Source organism: Oncorhynchus tshawytscha, linkage group LG03, assembly GCF_018296145.1.
Source record: "Oncorhynchus tshawytscha isolate Ot180627B linkage group LG03, Otsh_v2.0, whole genome shotgun sequence".
Classification (NCBI taxonomy): domain Eukaryota; kingdom Metazoa; phylum Chordata; class Actinopteri; order Salmoniformes; family Salmonidae; genus Oncorhynchus; species Oncorhynchus tshawytscha.
Genome location: NC_056431.1, coordinates 77,368,941 through 77,392,829, shown reverse-complemented (window position 1 = coordinate 77,392,829; position 23,889 = coordinate 77,368,941). Strand labels below are relative to the sequence as shown.

At 46.2% G+C, this 23,889-nt stretch overlaps 1 protein-coding gene across 1 annotated transcript in view; it reads right to left on the bottom strand.

Moving 5' to 3' along the window:
• LOC112237229 (integrin alpha-V) overlaps nt 1–23,889 on the bottom strand; it is a 73,794-nt gene that overhangs the window by 14,701 nt on the left and 35,204 nt on the right. Inside the window, exons 15-24 of the mRNA XM_042320023.1 lie at nt 21,572–21,679; nt 20,105–20,160; nt 17,994–18,148; nt 16,806–16,943; nt 14,770–14,837; nt 14,407–14,554; nt 12,744–12,836; nt 12,465–12,544; nt 9,641–9,721; nt 5,349–5,454 (exon numbers count right to left, since the gene is read on the bottom strand). Of these exons, the coding sequence (XP_042175957.1) occupies nt 5,349–5,454; nt 9,641–9,721; nt 12,465–12,544; nt 12,744–12,836; nt 14,407–14,554; nt 14,770–14,837; nt 16,806–16,943; nt 17,994–18,148; nt 20,105–20,160; nt 21,572–21,679 (1,033 nt within the window). The remainder of the gene's footprint in view (nt 1–5,348; nt 5,455–9,640; nt 9,722–12,464; nt 12,545–12,743; nt 12,837–14,406; nt 14,555–14,769; nt 14,838–16,805; nt 16,944–17,993; nt 18,149–20,104; nt 20,161–21,571; nt 21,680–23,889) is intronic.

Genomic DNA, 23,889 nt, shown 5'->3' with positions numbered 1-23,889 from the left:
TTCTCCACATACAGACAGGACATTCTATTACCCCACAGTTCTCCACATACAGACAGGACATTCTATTACCCCACAGTTCTCCACATACAGACAGGACATTCTATTACCACCCAGTTCTCCACATACAGACAGGACATTCTATTACCACCCAGGTCTCCACATACAGACAGGACATTCTTTTACCCCACAGTTCTCCTTACAGACAGGACATTCTATTACCCCACAGTTCTCCACATACAGACAGGACATTCTATTACCCCACAGTTCTCCACATACAGACAGGACATTCTATTACCCCACAGTTCTCCACATACAGACAGGACATTCTATTACCCCACAGTTCTCCACATACAGACAGGACATTCTATTACCCCACAGTTCTCCACAGACAGACAGGACATTCTATTACCCCACAGGTCTCCACATACAGACAGGACATTCTATTACCCCACAGTTCTCCACATACAGACAGGACATTCTATTACCCCACATTTCTCCACATACAGACAGGACATTCTATTACCCCACAGTTCTCCACATACAGACAGGACATTCTATTACCCCACAGTTCTCCACATACAGACAGGACATTCTATTACCCCACAGTTCTCCACATACAGACAGGACATTCTATTACCCCACAGGTCTCCACATACAGACAGGACATTCTATTACCCCACAGTTCTCCACATACAGACAGGACATTCTATTACCCCACAGGTCTCCACATACAGACAGGACATTCTATTACCACCCAGTTCTCCACATACAGACAGGACATTCTATTACCACCCAGTTCTCCACATACAGACAGGACATTCTATTACCCCACAGTTCTCCACATACAGACAGGACATTCTATTACCCCACATTTCTCCACATACAGACAGGACATTCTATTACCCCACAGTTCTCCACATACAGACAGGACATTCTATTACCCCACAGTTCTCCACATACAGACAGGACATTCTATTACCCCACAGTTCTCCACATACAGACAGGACATTCTATTACCCCACAGTTCTCCACATACAGACAGGACATTCTATTACCCCACAGTTCTCCACATACAGACAGGACATTCTATTACCCCACAGTTCTCCACATACAGACAGGACATTCTATTACCCCACAGTTCTCCACATACAGACAGGACATTCTATTACCCCACAGTTCTCCACATACAGACAGGACATTCTATTACCCCACAGGTCTCCACATACAGACAGGACATTCTATTACCACCCAGGTCTCCACATACAGACAGGACATTCTATTACCACCCAGGTCTCCACATACAGACAGGACATTCTTTTACCCCACAGTTCTCCTTACAGACAGGACATTCTATTACCCCACAGTTCTCCACATACAGACAGGACATTCTATTACCACCCAGTTCTCCACATACAGACAGGACATTCTATTACCACCCAGTTCTCCACATACAGACAGGACATTCTATTACCCCACAGTTCTCCACATACAGACAGGACATTCTATTACCACCCAGTTCTCCACATACAGACAGGACATTCTATTACCACCCAGTTCTCCACATACAGACAGGACATTCTATTACCACCCAGTTCTCCACATACAGACAGGACATTCTATTACCCCACAGTTCTCCACATACAGACAGGACATTCTATTACCCCACAGTTCTCCAGATACAGACAGGACATTCTATTACCCCACAGTTCTCCACATACAGACAGGACATTCTATTACCCCACAGGTCTCCACATACAGACAGGACATTCTATTACCCCACAGTTCTCCACATACAGACAGGACATTCTATTACCCCACAGGTCTCCACATACAGACAGGACATTCTATTACCCCACAGTTCTCCACATACAGACAGGACATTCTATTACCCCACAGTTCTCCACATACAGACAGGACATTCTATTACCCCACAGTTCTCCACATACAGACAGGACATTCTATTACCACCCAGTTCTCCACATACAGACAGGACATTCTATTACCACCCAGGTCTCCACATACAGACAGGACATTCTATTACCCCACAGTTCTCCACATACAGACAGGACATTCTATTACCCCACATTTCTCCACATACAGACAGGACATTCTATTACCCCACAGTTCTCCACATACAGACAGGACATTCTATTACCCCACAGTTCTACATACAGACAGGACATTCTATTACCCCACAGTTCTCCACATACAGACAGGACATTCTATTACCCCACAGTTCTCCACATACAGACAGGACATTCTATTACCCCACAGTTCTCCACATACAGACAAGACATTCTATTACCCCACAGTTCTCCACATACAGACAGGACATTCTATTACCCCACAGGTCTCCACATACAGACAGGACATTCTATTACCACCCAGGTCTCCACATACAGACAGGACATTCTATTACCACCCAGGTCTCCACATACAGACAGGACATTCTTTTACCCCACAGTTCTCCTTACAGACAGGACATTCTATTACCCCACAGTTCTCCACATACAGACAGGACATTCTATTACCCCACAGTTCTCCACATACAGACAGGACATTCTATTACCCCACATTTCTCCACATACAGACAGGACATTCTATTACCCCACAGTTCTCCACATACAGACAGGACATTCTATTACCCCACAGTTCTACATACAGACAGGACATCTATTACCCCACAGTTCTCCACATACAGACAGGACATTCTATTACCCCACAGTTCTCCACATACAGACAGGACATTCTATTACCCCACAGTTCTCCACATACAGACAGGACATTCTATTACCCCACAGGTCTCCTTACAGACAGGACATTTTATTACCCCACAGTTCTCCACATACAGACAGGACATTCTATTACCCCACAGTTCTCCACATACAGACAGGACATTCTATTACCCCACAGTTCTCCACATACAGACAGGACATTCTATTACCCCACAGTTCTCCACATACAGACAGGACATTCTATTACCCCACAGGTCTCCACATACAGACAGGACATTCTATTACCACCCAGGTCTCCACATACAGACAGGACATTCTATTACCACCCAGGTCTCCACATACAGACAGGACATTCTTTTACCCCACAGTTCTCCTTACAGACAGGACATTCTATTACCCCACAGTTCTCCACATACAGACAGGACATTCTATTACCCCACAGTTCTCCACATACAGACAGGACATTCTATTACCCCACATTTCTCCACATACAGACAGGACATTCTATTACCCCACAGTTCTCCACATACAGACAGGACATTCTATTACCCCACAGTTCTACATACAGACAGGACATCTATTACCCCACAGTTCTCCACATACAGACAGGACATTCTATTACCCCACAGTTCTCCACATACAGACAGGACATTCTATTACCCCACAGTTCTCCACATACAGACAGGACATTCTATTACCCCACAGGTCTCCTTACAGACAGGACATTCTATTACCCCACAGTTCTCCACATACAGACAGGACATTCTATTACCCCACAGTTCTCCACATACAGACAGGACATTCTATTACCCCACAGTTCTCCACATACAGACAAGACATTCTATTACCCCACAGTTCTCCACATACAGACAGGACATTCTATTACCCCACAGGTCTCCTTACAGACAGGACATTCTATTACCCCACAGTTCTCCACATACAGACAGGACATTCTATTACCCCACAGTTCTCCATATAGACAGAACATTCTATTACCCCACAGTTCTCCATACAGACAAAATATTCTATTACCCCACAGTTCTCCATACAGACAAAATATTCTATTACCCCACAGTTCTCCACATAGACAGGACATTCTATTACCCCACAGTTCTCCATACAGACAAAATATTCTATTACCCCACAGTTCTCCATACAGACAAAATATTCTATTACCCCACAGTTCTCCATACAGACAAAATATTCTATTACCCCACAGTTCTCCACATAGACAGGACATTCTATTACCCCACAGTTCTCCATACTGTATAGACGGATCATTCTATTACCCCACAGTTCTCCATACTGTATAGACGGATCATTCTATTACCCCACAGTTCTCCATACTGTATAGACAGGACATTCTATTACTACACAGTTCTCCATAGAGACAGAACATTCTATTACCCCACACTGTATAGACAGGACATTCTATTACCCCACAGTTCTCCATATAGACAGAATATTCTATTACCCCACAGTTCTCCATATAAACAGGACATTCTATTTCCCCACAGTTCTCCATACAGACAAAATATTCTATTACCCCACAGTTCTCCATATAGACAGGACATTCTATTACCCCACAGTTCTCCATACTGTATAGACGGATCATTCTATTACCCCACAGTTCTCCATACTGTATAGACAGGACATTCTATTACTCCACAGTTCTCCATAGAGACAGAACATTCTATTACCCCACACTGTATAGACAGGACATTCTATTACCCCACAGTTCTCCATATAGACAGGACATTCTATTACCCCACAGTTCTCCATATAGACAGGACATTCTATTACCCCACAGTTCTCCATATAAACAGGACATTCTATTACCCCACAGTTCTCCATATAAACAGGACATTCTATTACCCCACAGTTCTCCATATAAACAGGACATTCTATTACCCCACAGTTCTCCATATAAACAGGACATTCTATTACCCCACAGTTCTCCATATAGACAGGATATTCTATTACCCCACAGTTCTCCATATAGACAGGACATTCTATTACCCCACAGTTCTCCATATAGACAGGACATTCTATTACCCCACAGTTCTCCATATAAACAGGACATTCTATTACCCCACAGTTCTCCATATAAACAGGACATTCTATTACGCCACAGTTCTCCATATAGACAGGACATTCTATTACCCCACAGTTCTCCATATAGACAGGACATTCTATTACCCCACAGTTCTCCATATAGACAGGACATTCTATTACCCCACAGTTCTCCATATAGACAGGACATTCTATTACCCCACAGTTCTCCATATAGACAGGACATTCTATTACCCCACAGTTCTCCATAGAGACAGAACATTCTATTACCCCACAGTTCTCCATAGAGACAGAACATTCTATTACCCCACAGTTCTCCATAGAGACAGAACATTCTATTACCCCACAGTTCTCCATAGAGACAGAACATTATTACCCCACAGTTCTCCATATAGACAGAACATTCTATTACCCCACAGTTCTCCAAATAGACAGAACATTCTATTACCCCACAGTTCTCCATAGAGACAGATCATTCTATTACCCCACAGTTCTCCATATAGACAGGACATGCTACGTCTATACAAGCAGAACACTGACCTCATAGACGTGCAGTATCTGTGGGCCGATGTCGTCTCCTACGACAGGGTTCTCTTTAGGCTGCCAGTTAGCAACAGGCAGGAAGACCTGGTCTGGGGCGGACACCCTACAGCAGAGGGAGAGGAGGTAGAAGAGAAGAGGGAGGGAGAGGAGAAGAGGGAGGGAGAGGAGGTAGAAGAGAAGAGGGAGGGAGAGGAGAGAGAAGAGAAGAGGGAGGGAGAGGAGAACAAAGAGGGAGAGAAGAGAGGGAGGGAGAGGAGAGAGAAGAGGGAGGGAGGGAGAAGAGAAAGAAGAGAAGTGGGAGGGAGAGGAGAGAGAAGAGGGAGGGAGAAGAGAAAGAAGAGAAGAGGGAGGGAGGGAGGGAGGGAGAAGAGAAAGAAGAGAAGAGGGAGGGAGAGGAGAGAGAAGAGGGAGGGAGAGGAGGTAGAAGAGAAGAGGGAGGGAGGGAGGGAGAAGAGGGAGGGAGGGAGAAGAGAAAGAAGAGAAGAGGGAGAGAGAGGAGAGAGAAGAGGGAGGGAGAGGAGAGAGAAGAGGGGAGAGGAGAGAGAAGAGGGAGGGAGAGGAGAGAGAAGAGGGAGGGAGAGGAGAGAGAAGAGGGAGGGAGAGGAGAGAGAAGAGGGAGGGAGAGGAGAGAGAAGAGGGAGGGAGAGGAGAGAGAAGAGGGAGGGAGAGAGAGAGAAGAGGGAGGGAGAGGAGAGAGAAGAGGGAGGGAGAGGAGAGAGAAGAGGGAGGGAGAGGAGAGAGAAGAGGGAGGGAGAGGAGAGAGAAGAGGGAGGGAGGGAGAAGAGAAAGAAGAGAAGAGGGAGGGAGAGGAGGTAGAAGAGAAGAGGGAGGAAGAGGAGAGAGAAGATGGAGGGAGAGGAGAGAGAAGAGGGAGGGAGAGGAGAGAGAAGAGAAGAGGGAGGGAAAGAGAGAAGAGGGAGGGAGAGGAGAGAGAAGAGAAGAGGGAGGGAAAGAGAGAAGAGAGGGAGGGAGAGGAGAGAGAAGAGAAGAGGGAGGGAAAGAGAGAAGAGAGGGAGGGAGAGAGAGAAGAGGGAGGGAGGGAGAAGAGAAAGAAGAGAAGAGGGAGGGAGAAGAGAAGAGGGAGAGAGAGGAGAAGAAGAGAAGAGGGAGGGAGAGGAGAGAGAAGAGAAGAGGGAGGGAGAGGAGAGAGAAGAGGGACGGAGAGAAGAGAGGGAGGGAGAGGAGAGAGAAGAGAAGAGGGAGGGAGAGAAGAGAGGGAGGGAGAAGAGGAGAGAGAAGAGGGAGGGAGAGGAGAGAGAAGAGAGAGGGAGAAGAGAGAGAAGAGGGAGAGGAGAGAGAAGAGAAGAGGGAGGGAGAGGAGAACGAAGAGGGAGAGGAGAAGAGGGTTAGAGATCCACAATCTGATTGGCAGTTGATGTTTGCGGTGGTTTCTAACATTTAATATATTGATGTTTTTTTTAATCACAATTAACATCCAGTAACATTATACAATTCCCAGATATAAAATAAGACATTCCCAACAGGACTGTAGAGATGGTAGAGGTAACACATGGGTACTGTCTCTACTGAGATGGTAACACATGGGGACTGTCTCTACTGAGATGGTAACACATGGGTACTGTCTCTACTGAGATGGTAACACATGGGTACTGTCTCTACTGAGATGGTAACACATGGGTACTGTCTCTACTGAGCTGGTAACACATGGGTACTGTCTCTACTGAGATGGTAACACATGGGTACTGTCTCTACTGAGATGGTAACACATGGGTACTGTCTCTACTGAGATGGTAACACATGGGTACTGTCTCTACTGAGATGGTAACACATGGGTACTGTCTCTACTGAGATGGTAACACATGGGTACTGTCTCTACTGAGATGGTAACACATGGGTACTGTCTCTACTGAGATGGTAACACATGGGTACTGTCTCTACTGAGATGGTAACACATGGGTACTGTCTCTACTGAGATGGTAACACATGGGTACTGTCTCTACTGAGATGGTAACACATGGGTACTGTCTCTACTGAGATGGTAACACATGGGTACTGTCTCTACTGAGATGGTAACACATGGGTACTGTCTCTACTGAGATGGTAACACATGGGTACTGTCTCTACTGAGATGGTAACACATGGGTACTGTCTCTACTGAGATGGTAACACATGGGTACTGTCTCTACTGAGATGGTAACACATGGGTACTGTCTCTACTGAGATGGTAACACATGGGTACTGTCTCTACTGAGATGGTAACACATGGGTACTGTCTCTACTGAGATGGTAACACATGGGTACTGTCTCTACTGAGATGGTAACACATGGGGACTGTCTCTACTGAGATGGTAACACATGGGTACTGTCTCTACTGAGATGGTAACACATGGGTACTGTCTCTACTGAGCTGGTAACACATGGGTACTGTCTCTACTGAGATGGTAACACATGGGTACTGTCTCTACTGAGATGGTAACACATGGGTACTGTCTCTACTGAGATGGTAACACATGGGTACTGTCTCTACTGAGATGGTAACACATGGGTACTGTCTCTACTGAGATGGTAACACATGGGTACTGTCTCTACTGAGATGGTAACACATGGGTACTGTCTCTACTGAGATGGTAACACATGGGTACTGTCTCTACTGAGATGGTAACACATGGGGACTGTCTCTACTGAGATGGTAACACATGGGTACTGTCTCTACTGAGATGGTAACACATGGGTACTGTCTCTACTGAGATGGTAGAGGTAACACATGGGTACTGTCTCTACTGAGATGGTAACACATGGGTACTGTCTCTACTGAGATGGTAACACATGGGGACTGTCTCTACTGAGATGGTAACACATGGGTACTGTCTCTACTGAGATGGTAACACATGGGTACTGTCTCTACTGAGATGGTAACACATGGGTACTGTCTCTACTGAGATGGTAACACATGGGGACTGTCTCTACTGAGATGGTAACACATGGGTACTGTCTCTACTGAGATGGTAACACATGGGTACTGTCTCTACTGAGATGGTAACACATAGGGACTGTCTCTACTGAGATGGTAACACATGGGGACTGTCTCTACTGAGCTGGTAACACATAGGGACTGTCTCTACTGAGATGGTAACACATGGGTACTGTCTCTACTGAGATGGTAACACATAGGGACTGTCTCTACTGAGATGGTAACCCATGGGGACTGTCTCTACTGAGATGGTAACCCATGGGGACTGTCTCTACTGAGATGGTAACACATGGGTACTGTCTCTACTGAGATGGTAACACATGGGTACTGTCTCTACTGAGATGGTAACACATGGGGACTGTCTCTACTGAGATGGTAACACATGGGGACTGTCTCTACTGAGATGGTAACACATGGGGACTGTCTCTACTGAGATGGTAACACATGGGTACTGTCTCTACTGAGATGGTAACACATGGGGACTGTCTCTACTGAGATGGTAACACATGGGGACTGTCTCTACTGAGATGGTAACACATGGGGACTGTCTCTACATCTGTCGCGGCTTACTATTTATGCCTCGTTCGTTCCCCAGTCTGTCTGTTTACAGAAGCAAACCAGGCTAAACTCTCCTGTGATACATCACCGGGGCCAAGCTTCCTGCCATCCAGGTCCTCTATACCAGGCGGCGTCAGAGGAAGGCCCAGTACATCACCGGGGCCAAGCTTCCTGCCATCCAGGTCCTCTATACCAGGCGGTGTCAGAGGAAGACCCTAAAAATTGTCAAAGACTCCAGCCACCCTAGTCGCAGACTGTTCTCTCCTACCGCATGGCAAGTGGTACCGGAGCGCCAAGTCTAGGTCCAAGAGGCTTCTAAACAGCTTCTACCCCCAAGACATAAGACTCCTGAACATCTAATCAATTAGCTACCCAGACTATTTGCATTGCCCCCCACCTCTCTTCTACGCTGCTGCTACTCTCTTGTTATCTATGCATTATCACTTTAATAACTCTACCTGCATGTACATATTACCTCAATTAACCGGTGCCCCCCGCACATTGACTCTGTACAGGTACCCCCCCAGTATATCAGCGCATGTGACAAAAAAATGTGATTTGATAAACACTTAGTTTCCGAGGCAGAACACAAAAACAGGTGAACGTCCCTCCTAGGGTTGAGCCTAATTAACTTAACTAATTAACTGCATTGCTGTCATATTATGGTACACAATCACATGATCATCTGAATTCATATCATCAGAATATATATATATTTTTTTAATTACACTTTATGATGTTCAGTAAATAAGGTATTATGGTATGATTAAGGTATTGAAATGAGTGAGAAGACACATACCCTCTGATATCCACCTTGGCAAGGACAGCCAGCTTTGTGATGCTGAGGACCCGGCTGCTGGTGTTGTTGAACTGGTTGGAACTGAAAAGACAATATTATATTCTTCTATTATAAAAAGATCACTGTGCACAGTACAGGTTGATGCTATAACACACACGTCCACAAGGTGGCGCCATTGCATATATATGTTGTAACTCGAATCCAGAATTTTAAACTGGTGCCAAAGTCTCAAAAAAAAAAAACTCCAGACAATTCCCCCACGAGACTCGTGAGTTTTTAGCTAAACTATTTCTGAACAATTCAACAATGCCTTTGGTCAGCAGAATGCGTGTGTAAGACAGCCCCATGTGAGCTAAGGGACTGGCAGAGTAAAGGAGACCAAATGGTTTTCACAACAACAGGATACATCTACTCTGTAATTGAAATGCCACTCTGAATACAAGCAGGGAGAACACAAATACATGTCTTAGGTTATGTCCCAAATGGCAGCCTACTTTATATAGTGCATCTCACTCACTCACTCACTCGCCAAAGCAAGTGAAGTAGATAATATACAAAAGTGAAATGAACAGTAAACATTACACTCATAGAAGTTCCAAAAGATTAAAGACATTTTCAAATGTCATATATATATATACATAGTGTTGTAATGATGTGCAAATGGTTGAAGTACAAAAGGGAAAATAAATAAGCATAAACATGGGTTGTATTTACAATGGTGTTTGTTCTTCACTGGTTGCTATTTTCTTGTGGCAACAGGTCATAAATCTTGCTGCTGTGATGGCACACTGTGGTATTTCACACAGTAGATCAAAATCGGATTTGTTTTCAAATTCTTTGTGGATCTGTGTAATCTGAGGGAAATATGTCTCTCTAATATGGTCATACATTGGGCAGGAGGTCAGGAAGTGCAGCTCAGTTTCCACCTCATTTTGTGGGCAGTGAGCACATAGCCTGTCTTCTCTTGAGAGCCATGTCTGCCTACGGTGGCCTTTCTCAATAGCAAGGCTATGCTCACTAAGTCTGTACATAGTCAAAGCTTTCCTTAATTTTGGGTCAGTCACAGTGGTCAGGTATTCTGCCGCTGTGTACTCTCTGTTTAGGGACAAATAGCATTCTAGTTTGCTGTTCTGTTTGTTAATTCTTTCCAATGTGCCAATTAATTATCTTTTTGTTTTCTCATGATTTGGTTGGGTCTAATCATGTTGCTGTCCTGGGGCTCTGTGGGGTGTGTTTGTGAACAGAGCTCCAGGACCAGCTTGCTTAGGGGACTCTTCTCCAGGTTCATCTCTCTGTAGGTGATGGCTTTGTTATGGAAGGTTTGGGAATCGCTTCCTTTTAGGTGGTTGTAGAATTTAACGGCTCTTTTCTGGATTTTGATCAAAAAAAATTATAAAAAATAATCTATTTTTATCAGAAAGCAGCATCAAAGCTCATCACCGGGCTCTTTCACCACCCTGTGAAGTTCATCATAACGGATTTCATCTGTAGTCTGATAAACTGCATGATTTCCCCAGGCATAGTGGGAGGACCAACACACCATGTCATCACATGACTCACAGTTTACTTTGATATTATGATGGTTATTACATTAATATTTGCAAGGCATTTCTATTTCTCGTATAATACATTTATTTATTATATATATATATATACACACATACATTTATACATTTTACACAAAAAGATCCCACCTTGTAGAACGTATTTCGTTTCGTTGACGTTTGGAAAGTTTACAGAAAATGTTTGTTTCCATCAGGTCATTTTATCATCCGACATTACTGTAAACTTTACTAGACATCTTGGCCATGTTCTGTTATAATCTCCACCCGGCAGCCAGAAGAGGACTGGCCACCCCTCATAGCCTGGTTCCTCTCTAGGTTTCTAATCTCCACCCGGCACAGCCAGAAGAGGACTGGCCACCCCTCAGAAACTGGTTCCTCTCTAACCGGCACAGCCAGAAGATGACTGGCCACCCCTCATAGCCTGGTTCCTCTCTAGGTTTCTAATCTCCACCCGGCACAGACAGAAGAGGACTGGCCACCCCTCATAGCCTGGTTCCTCTCTAGGTTTCTAATCTCCACCCGGCACAGCCAGAAGAGGACTGGCCACCCCTCAGAAACTGGTTCCTCTCTAACCGGCACAGCCAGAAGATGACTGGCCACCCCTCATAGCCTGGTTCCTCTCTAGGTTTCTAATCTCCACCCGGCACAGACAGAAGAGGACTGGCCACCCCTCATAGCCTGGTTCCTCTCTAGGTTTCTAATCTCCACCCGGCACAGCCAGAAGAGGACTGGCCACCCCTCAGAAACTGGTTCCTCTCTAACCGGCACAGCCAGAAGATGACTGGCCACCCCTCATAGCCTGGTTCCTCTCTAGGTTTCTAATCTCCACCCGGCACAGCCAGAAGAGGACTGGCCACCCCTCATAGCCTGGTTCCTCTCTAGGTTTCTAATCTCCACCCGGCACAGCCAGAAGAGGACTGGCCACCCCTCATAGCCTGGTTCCTCTCTAGGTTTCTTCCTAGGTTTTGGCCTTTCTAGGGAGTTTTTCCTAGCCACCGTGCTTCTACACCTGCATTGCTTGCTGTTTGGGGTTTTAGGCTGGGTTTCTGTACAGCACTTTGAGATATCAGCTGATGTACGAAGGGCTATATAAATAAATTTGATATAAATAACAACAGGAAAACTGCTGATGCGTAACAACGTTTACAAAATTGCTACTTTAATATTGTACTATTCTAACTCTTAACAGTAAGTTGAGACCCTGATTGTAGTTCCTAAAAAAGAAAGAGTTTCTGATATGTGGCTACGACCCTGATTACCTCTTCATCTGCAGGTCAAACTCCACAGACGTGTCCTGCTCTGAGAGCTGGTGAACGCTGAAACGTAGTCCGGCCAGCACCTGAACACACCACAACATCAGGATCACTGTGAGTCACTCTGATCAGAGGCACATTTATTCACAAACTCACATGTACCAGTAACCCGGTGTGACCCGGTGCCATCTAGGTGTCTGTCAACACCCCGACATAGAAATACAATACCTAGAACAGGAATCCCCCACCCCCTCTCATTCAGGTCAACAGGCTCCATCCACTCACTTTAGTTCCTCCTTTCATGGGGTTCCCCAGGTCACACACCACCACCCTGGTCTGATTCTCTGTCTTGTAGGCGCAGGACAACCTAGACAGAGTCTGGAAAAGGGGACAAATAAATATGTATTTTTCTAAGCTTTTACTGCTGTTTCCGTCCATCATAACATCACGGCTGTATTGTCATTGGACAAACAAACATGTCTCATTAGTATTTTCGCATCAGGATTCCTTCAGAGAACCATTTCTAGTGGATAATGTCTACGGGGCGACAGCGTAGCCTAGTGGTTAGAGTGTAGAGGTGGCAGCGTAGCCTAGTGGTTAGAGTGTAGAGGTGGCAGCGTAGCCTAGTGGTTAGAGTGTAGGGGTGGCAGCGTAGCCTAGTGGTTAGAGTGTAGGGTCGGCAGCGTAGCCTAGTGGTTAGAGTGTAGAGGTGGCAGCGTAGCCTAGTGGTTAGAGTGTAGGGTAGCCTAGTGGTTAGAGTGTAGAGGTGGCAGCGTAGCCTAGTGGTTAGAGTGTAGAGGGTGGCAGCGGCCTAGTGGTTAGAGTGTAGTAGCGTAGCCTAGTGGTTAGAGTGTAGAGCAGCGTAGCCTAGTGGTTAGAGAGGTGGCAGCGTAGTAGTGTAGAGGTGGCAGCGTAGCCTAGTGGTTAGAGTGTAGAGGTAGCCTAGTGGTGGTTAGAGTGTAGAGGTGGCAGCGTAGCCTAGTGGTTAGAGTGTAGAGGCGGCAGCGTAGCCTAGTGGTTAGAGTGTAGAGGTGGTAGCGTAGTCTAGTGGTTAGAGTGTTGGACTAGTAACTGAAAGGTTGCAAGATCGAATCCCCCGAGCTGACAAAGTAAAAAATCTGTCGTTCTGCCCCTGAACAAGGCAGTTAACCCCACCGTTCCTAGTCTGTCATTGTAAATAAGAATTTGTTCTTCAACTGACTCGTCTAGTTAAATAATGGTTAAATTAATAAAAATAAATAAAAAGTTAATCAACGGTGAGAGTCTATCAAATGAGTAACTTAACCACCGCCACTGTACAGCCACCAGGGGAACGCCACTGTACAGCCACCAGGGGAACGCCACTGTACAGCCACCAGGGGAACGCCACTGTACAGCCACCAGGGGAACGCCACTGTACAGCCACCAGGGGAACGCCACTGTACAGCCACCAGGGGAACGCCACTGTACAGCCACCAGGGGAATGCAGATGAGGAACACAACACCCATTTTTATTTAACCTTTATTTTAACTGGGCAAGTCAGTTGAAGAACAAATTCTTATTTACAATGATGGCCTACTCCCCCCCTCCCGGGCCAAACCCTAACGACTCTGGGACAATTGTGCGCCAGCCCTATGGGACTCCAGATCATGACCTGTAGTCTGTAGTGACGCCTCTAGCACTGAGAGATGGAGTGTCTAAGACCGCTGACCCACTCGGGAGCCCAATGAGGGGGAATGTATACCTCACTGTTGGGTACAACCTACCCATACCATCACAGTTCATTAGAGGAGTTTATACCTCACTGTTGGGTACAACCTACCCATACCATCACAGTTCATTAGAGGAGTTTATACCTCACTGTTGGGTACAACCTACCCATACCACCACAGTTCATTAGAGGAGTTTATACCTCACTGTTGGGTACAACCTACCCATACCACCACAGTTCATTAGAGGAGTTTATACCTCACTGTTGCGTACAACCCCGGTGAAGTCAGCCTGGGGAGGAATGAAGACATGTAGCTCTGCCTCGTACGCCCCTTCTCCTCGGTTCTCCGCGGTCACCTCCAGGGTCAAGGGGTTATCGTCTCCTATGTAGATCTCCTTCTGGTCACTTGTGGTAAAAAAATAAAAAAATAAAAAGACAATTCATGGAAAAAGATCTAGACTCAGTTTGAACAACGTCACTGTGGGAAACAAATGTCACTGTTTCCAGAACCACACTGTTCTGGCGATGATATGTTCCCTGTAACTAGGCCAGCACAGCTGGGCTTGGCTAACTATGTTAGTCCTCATAGCCTTATATACTGAAGGAGGAGGACCACTCACCTCACTACAGACAGCTTGAGGTCTGGCTTGCAGATGTTGTCATCTCCACAGTCCAGTAGGATATGGGCCTGAAAAATATTATCCCAAGTAGACAGTTTGTTTACCCAAAAAAACTTTACCCATACCTCACCACTCAACCAGAGGAGGCTCCAACAGAGGAGGAAGGGGAGGACCATCCTCCTCAGTGGATTTCATAAAAAATAGTGAAACATTTAAAAAAAGTTATCCTTTTAAAGATAAAACTATACTAAATATATTCACGTCACCAAATAACTGATTTGAAGCACAACGTTTTGTATTGAAGGTCTACAGTAGCCTCAACAGCACTCTGTTAGGTAGCACCATGGTGTAGCCGGAGGACAGCTAGCTTCCATCCTCCTCTGGATACATTGACTTCAATACAAAACCTAGAAGGCTCATGGTTCACACCCCCTTCCATAGACTTACACAGCAATTATGACAACTTCCGGAGGACGTCCTCCAACCTTGTAGCATGAACTGACATGTTGTCCACCCAATCAAAGGATCAGAGAATTAATCTAGTACTGAAAGCATAAGCTACAGCTACAACTGCAGTGTATAAAATGTGGTGAGTAGTTGACTCAAAGTGAGAGAAAGACAATAGTTGAAGTTAAACCATTTTTAAAAAACAAAATTAAGGAGATTCAGCAGAAAGAGAGAGCTATATTTCATTGTATATATTTTTCTTCTTAGTTTACCTTTTACTTCCTTAGCTAATGTAGCTAATTTAGCTCAACAACCTGACTCAAACAGAGAGGAATGCTATTGATGTTAGCTAGCTAGCTGGCTAAGGCTATCCAACACAGGAAATCTTCTAAGTCAAGGTAAGCTTTTGGTTTTATTAATTCACCAGGCGATGTAACTGCTAAACTGCTTGCTGTACACTGTACTGAGTAATTGTTTTCCTAACACGTCAGTTCTAGCTTGTTGACTATAACGTAGGTTGTGTAGAGGTTAGCGGTTATGGTATGAAGGTTTGGCTTTGGAGGGGTGTTTGCGCCTGGTCACAGACAGCTGTTGTGTTGTACACTAAAGTCCACAAGCGAAGGGTATGTGGCTGCTGTGAAAGCGAACTGTGAGGATGATCAGGGGTGTATTCATCCCGACGATTCTGTTGCGAAATGTTTCTTTAAAAAACAGAAGCAAACGGAACAGAACGGGGAGGGACCTAGCTAAATTTGTCCAATAGGAATGCTTGATTTAAAGTTTTGGAAAGTTTTGCAACGGTTTGGACTAATGCTTACACCCCAAATCATCTAGATGGTGCGAGGCGGTATTGAATGTGTAACTGTTTGTCACCTTGAGGACTCCAGTTTGTCTCTCGACATTGTGCACCCACGTTATAAACTTTCATTCGTAGGCTGGTTTGTTGAAAGCTCATGATGGGTACAGGGAACATTCCACTATCATGTAGTAAACCTAAACCCATCACTGTTACATTGAACTGGGTGAATATGAATGACAGTAACCTAAACCTGTTACATTGAACTGGGTGAATATGAATGACAGTAACCTAAACCCATCACTGTTACATTGAACTGGGTGAATATGAATGACAGTAACCTAAACCTGTTACATTGAACTGGGTGAATATGAATGACAGTAACCTAAACCTGTCACTGTTACATTGAACTGGGTGAATATGAATGACAGTAACCTAAACCCATCACTGTTACATTGAACTGGGTGAATATGAATGACAGTAACCTAAACCTATCACTGTTACATTGAACTGGGTGAATATGAATGACAGTAACCTAAACCTATCACTGTTACATTGAACTGGGTGAATATGAATGACAGCCATCCAAAACAAGGCTGATCTTGAAGGGCACCGACCTCCACTGAACTCAACATGCTACTCTACACCTGATCACAACAGTTCGCGTGCATCTTAAATGGTACCCTAATCCCTACATAGTGCACTACTTTAGACCAGGACTCATAGGGATCTGATTAAAAGTAGTGCACCATATAGGGTGCCATTTGGGACGAAGCCTTGGGTAAAGAGGTACCTGTTTGGAGATGTTGGTGGGCGTAGACTGGTCCAGGATAGGCAGTAGGCCGGTCTTATCTGCTGCCTGCTGGTAGTCCAGACTGAACTCCATGAACACAGAGATGGGAGTGATCTTATCCCGGAACTCAGAGTCGTCCTGCAGAGCAGAGGGTTGTGGTTTAGTACCTAGAGTCGTCCTACAGAGGGTTGTGGTTTAGTAACTAGTTATCCTACAGAGGGTTGTGGTTTAGTAACTAGTTATCCTACAGAGGGTTGTGGTTTAGTAACTAGTCATCCTACAGAGGGTTGTGGTTTAGTACCTAGAGTCGTCCTACAGAGGGTTGTGGTTTAGTAACTAGTTATCCTACAGAGGGTTGTGGTTTAGTAACTAGTTATCCTACAGAGGGTTGTGGTTTAGTAACTAGTCATCCTACAGAGGGTTGTGGTTTAGTACCTAGAGTCGTCCTACAGAGGGTTGTGGTTTAGTAACTAGTCATCCTACAGAGGGTTGTGGTTTAGTAACTAGTCATCCTACAGAGGGTTGTGGTTTAGTAACTAGTTATCCTACAGAGGGTTGTGGTTTAGTAACTAGTTATCCTACAGAGGGTTGTGGTTTAGTAACTAGTTATCCTACAGAGGGTTGTGGTTTAGTAACTAGTTATCCTACAGAGGGTTGTGGTTTAGTAACTAGTCATCCTACAGAGGGTTGTGGTTATCCTACAGAGGGTTGTGGTTTAGTAACTAGTCATCCTACAGAGGGTTGTGGTAACTAGTTTAGTACCTAGAGTCGTCCTACAGAGGGTTGTGGTTTAGTAACTAGTCGTCCTACAGAGGGTTGTGGTTTAGTAACTAGTCATCCTACAGAGGGTTGTGGTTTAGTAACTAGTCATCCTACAGAGGGTTGTAGTTTAGTAACTAGTCATCCTACAGAGGGTTGTGGTTTAGTAACTAGTCATCCTACAGAGGGTTGTAGTTTAGTAACTTCTACACATGGAAATGCTAGAGCAACAACAATACACACTGCATACAGAATCAATGCCTAAAGATGAAACTGTCTCCTAATCCCAAACCAATTCCTAGCCCCTACACACTTCTGGAGACATGAAAAAAATGATTAGAAGGGTATATTGTTTCCACCAGTCCTATCCTCTCAGATCATATGAGGGGGTCTTGTTAAGGGATGGTCCATTTCCTTTGGACAACTCACTATGAGAAAGGCTTCTTGCTCCTCGCAGGCTGGTCCTCGGCCGTTGCTGACCGTCATGTTCTTGGTGTACCGGGATGTCTTGCCGTGTAGGAACAGAACTCTCTTTGTCGCCCCCTTGTGTTTGTGTTTGTCCAACACCAGGTCAACCTGGAACTCTGACAAGGACACAGACTGACTGACAATGAGGCCGTGACTAACTAGCTAACAGTCACTGAGCGATAGTTCTAACCGTCACTGAGCGATAGTTCTGACCGTCACTGATCGATAGTTCTGACAGTCACTGAGCGATAGTTCTAACAGTCACTGAGCGATAGTTGACAGTCACTGAGCGATAGTTCTAACCGTCACTGAGCGATAGTTCTGACCGTCACTGATCGATAGTTCTGACAGTCACTGAGCGATAGTTCTAACAGTCACTGAGCGATAGTTGACAGTCACTGAGCGATAGTTCTAACCGTCACTGAGCGATAGTTCTGACAGTCACTGAGCGATAGTTCTGACAGTCACTGAGCGATAGTTCTGACAGTCACTGAGCGATAGTTCTGACAGTCACTGAGCGATAGTTCTGACAGTCACTGAGCGATAGTTCTGACAGTCACTGAGCGATAGTTCTAACCGTCACTGAGCGATAGTTCTAACAGTCACTGAGCGATAGTTCTAACAGTCACTGAGCGATAGTTCTAACAGTAATGGCATCAGTTGTGATATGAGCAATGCTTTCAGGGGGAAATCACTCATTTCCAAAAAGACACACATCATGTCCAGATAAGACGGACAGATGGCACAGAGTTTACATCTCCACTTTAGACCAGCTGTAGGTTCCTTATCGAGAACTCTCCTTTTTCTGACCACAAAAACACAGCTATTTGATCCTCTTGCTTCGTACAGTAGCTATGAGAACAAGAAGACGGTTCTAGTTTCCTGCAACAGTAGCTAATAGAATAGACGGTTCTAGTTTCCTGCAACACTACCCATTTGATGGGAGTCAGGGGGACATGAGCAGGGAAGTTCAAAGGCCTCTCGAGAAATAATGAATTGGGAGCGTCGTCTGTGGTCTCCCATGCAGCGCTGGGTCCTACCCATTAGAAAAAAGAAAAAAAAATCAACTGAAACAGGAATGGGGCTATCTGAACTTGTCCAATAAGAAATGTATGTTTTCATTTCTGTTGCAAAGCGTTTTGCTACAGTGTGCCCTAATGAACACGGCCCAGAGTCTGGGAGCCATTACACACACAGAGACAAAGACAGACAGACCGAGCGTGTTGCCATGTAACTGATGCAAAGCCAGATGGAGGCTTTTAAAAACCTTACACCACACAGCAGGCTGTCCTACTGGGAACGGAGCTGAGTTCACACTTACTAGCCTGAAGCTGTACTCTTAACAGGCTGGGTAACAGACTTAGTCCAGCCAGACAGGATGTCTTTATACAGAGACAAGAGGTGAGCCGTGGTTCTGTTGCCACGGTGATGCGTCCCAAATGGCACCCTATTCCCTTTATAGTGCACTACTTTTAACCAGGGTCCATAGGGCTCAGGTCAAAAGGTAGTGCACTACTTTTAACCAGGGTCCATAGGGCTCAGGTCAAAAGGTAGTGCACTACTTTTAACCAGGGTCCATAGGGCTCAGGTCAAAAGGTAGTGCACTACTTTTAACCAGGGTCCATAGGGCTCAGGTCAAAATGTAGTGCACTACTTTTAACCAGGGTCCATAGGGCTCAGGTCAAAATGTAGTGCACTACTTTTAACCAGGGTCCATAGGGCTCAGGTCAAAAGGTAGTGCACTACTTTTAACCAGGGTCCATAGGGCTCAGGTCAAAATGTAGTGCACTACTTTTAACCAGGGTCCATAGGGCTCAGGTCAAAAGGTAGTGCACTACTTTTAACCAGGGTCCATAGGGCTCAGGTTTCAGAGAAATAGAGGGAGAGACGGATAGCTGCGTTTTTTGTGACCGTAAAGGAGAGTTCTCTGTAAGTACAGCTGGTGGACACGGGAGAGACAGGGAAACGCTGTCAGGTAACAACTTCGTCTAGAGTAGCGTTTGTTGTGTAGCAGAGAGCCCCCGTAGGGATCCAATGTAGTGTAAAGAAGTAGATGTCCTTCAGATACTCACTCAGTGAGGCTGGGGCGCTTCTCCCACTCGCCTTCACACAGTACTTCACTTTGAAACTGAGGGGAGACACAATAAATAATCGCCATGTACTTACATCTCGTAGACACAACTGAAAACAATTGAAATCCAACTCTAAAAGCACTAATAGTGTCCCCAACGGGCCACAGTGTTCTCTACGGGCCACAGAGTTCCCTGCGGGCCACAGAGATCCCTGCGGGCCACAGAGTTCCCTGCGGGCCACAGAGATCCCTACGGGCCACAGAGTTCCCTGCGGGCCACAGTGTTCTCTACGGGCCACAGTGTTCTCTACGGGCCACAGAGTTCCCTGCGGGCCACAGAGATCCCTGCGGGCCACAGAGTTCCCTGCGGGCCACAGAGTTCCCTGCGGGCCACAGTGTTCCCTACGGGCCACAGTGTTCCCTACGGGCCACAGAGTTCCCTGCGGGCCACAGTGTTCCCTGCGGGCCACAGTGTTCCCTACGGGCCACAGTGTTCTCTACGGGCCACAGTGTTCCCTGCGGGCCACAGTGTTCCCTGCGGGCCACAGTGTTCCCTGCGGGCCACAGTGTTCCCTGCGGGCCACAGTGTTCCCTGCGGGCCACAGTGTTCCCTGCGGGCCACAGTGTTCCCTGCGGGCCACAGTGTTCTCTACAGTTCTCAAGACAAGCATACAACACCACATGGTAGATACTAGCTAAACATGTTGCATGGTCTTATGTTCTGTTTGTCTGTACAGTTTAAACATGAGGTTACCACACAGGAAGTCTGTCTGAACAGTTTAAACATGAGGTTACCAGACAGGAAGTCTGTCTGAACAGTTTAAACATGAGGTTACCAGACAGGAAGTCTGTCTGTACAGTTTAAACATGAGGTTACCAGACAGGAAGTCTGTGTGTACAGTTTAAACATGAGGTTACCAGACAGGAAGTCTGTCTGTACAGTTTAAACATGAGGTTACCAGACAGGAAGTCTGTGTGTACAGTTTAAACATGAGGTTACCAGACAGGAAGTCTGTCTGAACAGTTTAAACATGAGGTTACCAGACAGGAAGTCTGTCTGTACAGTTTAAACATGAGGTTACCAGACAGGAAGTCTGTCTGAACAGTTTAAACATGAGGTTACCAGACAGGAAGTCTGTGTGTACAGTTTAAACATGAGGTTACCAGACAGGAAGTCTGTCTGTACAGTTTAAACATGAGGTTACCACACAGGAAGTCTGTGTGTGTTACAAACACGCAGTCAGCACAAAGGGAGAACAAGAGTATGCCATATTAACATATAGTTCTTCTCAAACAAAGGCTTGCAAGTGTAACTTGCTAATACACTGTGTGGACTGTGTAGCCAATGAAGACCCCCATTTCCATTACATTTTTGCTCTTCAATGCCATCCCTGACATGAACCAATGCATCGCACAGAGACATGAATATTTTCTCTCATAAGAAAGTGAAAATCTGTGTGTCACGCACCAGGACACTGGTGTGTCATGGTCAAGCAGTTTGCAGTTCCTATCCTGTGGGTTGAGGATCTGAGGGCTGATGTCCAGGGTGGCGTTAACACTGATGACCGGCCGGGCCCTGGGGATCAAAGGTCAGAGGTCAGACCATAAACAACAGCGGTGAGCGCAGCGCGACCTCCGACAAAAGGAAAGCATCCATGAACCCTGCGGTTATAGCACACTATGTGTAAACGAATAGGATGTGGGGGAAGTCTGAAGCTATGATCTAACACGCTAGACTGCTAGCCCGAAGCTATAGCCACTGTGTCCCCTCTGTCCCCCAAAATGGCACACTATTCCCTTTATAGTGCACTACTTTAGACCAGGGTCCATAGGGCTCAGGGAATAGGGTGCAATTTGGGACACATATTTAGACTAAGGTCGAAAGGTGCTGCTGTCTTCTTTCCTTTTTTATGGAAGACTTCTAAAAGCCCAGGGGAGATCTATCCTGACTGACAGCTCATAGGGGGAGATCTATCCTGACTGACAGCTCATAGGGGGAGATCTATCCTGACTGACAGCTCATAGGGGGAGATCTATCCTGACTGACAGCTCATAGGGGGAGATCTATCCTGACTGACAGCTCATAGGGGGAGATCTATCCTGACTGACAGCTCATAGGGGGAGATCTATCCTGACTGACAGCTCATAGGGGGAGATCTATCCTGACTGACAGCTCATAGGGGAGATCTATCCTGACTGACAGCTCATAGGGTGAGATCTATCCTGACAGCCAGCTCACAGGGGAGATCTATCCTGACAGCCAGCTCACAGGGGAGATCTATCCTGACAGCCAGCTCATAGGGGAGATCTATCCTGACAGCCAGCTCATAGGGGAGATCTATCCTGACAGCTCATAGGGTGAGATCTATCCTGACTGACAGCTCATAGGGGGAGATCTATCCTGACAGCCAGCTCACAGGGGAGATCTATCCTGACAGCCAGCTCATAGGGGAGATCTATCCTGACAGCCAGCTCATAGGGGAGATCTATCCTGACAGACAGCTCATAGGGGGAGATCTATCCTGACAGCCAGCTCATAGGGGAGATCTATCCTGACAGCCAGCTCATAGGGTGAGATGTATGCTGACAGCCAGCTCATAGGATGAGATCTATCCTGACTGACAGCTCATAGGGTGAGATCTATCCTGACTGACAGCTCATAGGGTGAGATCTATCCTGACTGACAGCTCATAGGGTGAGATCTATCCTGACAGCTCATAGGGGAGATCTATCCTGACAGCTCATAGGGGAGATCTATCCTGACTGACAGCTCATAGGGGGAGATCTATCCTGACAGCCAGCTCACAGGGGGAGATCTATCCTGACAGCCAGCTCACAGGGGAGATCTATCCTGACTGACAGCTCATAGGGGAGATCTATCCTGACTGACAGCTCATAGGGGGAGATCTATCCTGACTGACAGCTCATAGGGGGAGATCTATCCTGACTGACAGCTCATAGGGGAGATCTATCCTGACAGCCAGCTCACAGGGGGAGATCTATCCTGACAACCAGCTCATAGGGGGAGATCTATCCTGACAGCCAGCTCACAGGGGAGATCTATCCTGACAGCCAGCTCATAGGATGAGATCTATCCAGACAGCCAGCTCATAGGATGAGATCTATCCTGACTGACAGCTCATAGGGTGAGATCTATCCTGACTGACAGCTCATAGGGTGAGATCTATCCTGACTGAAAACTCATAGGGTGAGATCTATCCTGACTGACAGCTCATAGGGGAGATCTATCCTGACTGACAGCTCATAGGGTGAGATCTATCCTGACTGACAGCTCATAGGGGAGATCTATCCTGACAGCCAGCCAGCTCATAGGGGAGATCTATCCTGACAGCCAGCTCATAGGGGAGATCTATCCTGACAGCCAGCTCATAGGGGGAGATCTATCCTGACAGCCAGCTCATAGGGGAGATCTATCCTGACAGCCAGCTCATAGGGGAGATCTATCCTGACAGCCAGCTCATAGGGGAGATCCATCCTGACAGCCAGCTCATAGGGTGAGATCTATGCTGACAGCCAGCTCATAGGATGAGATCTATCCTGACTGACAGCTCATAGGGTGAGATCTATCCTGACTGACAGCTCATAGGGTGAGATCTATCCTGACTGACAGCTCAAAGGGGGAGATCTATCCTGACTGACAGCTCATAGGGGGAGATCTATCCTGACAGCCAGCTCATAGGGGAGATCTATCCTGACAGCCTGACAGCCAGCTCACAGGGGAGATCTATCCTGACAGCCAGCCAGCTCACAGGGGGAGATCTATCC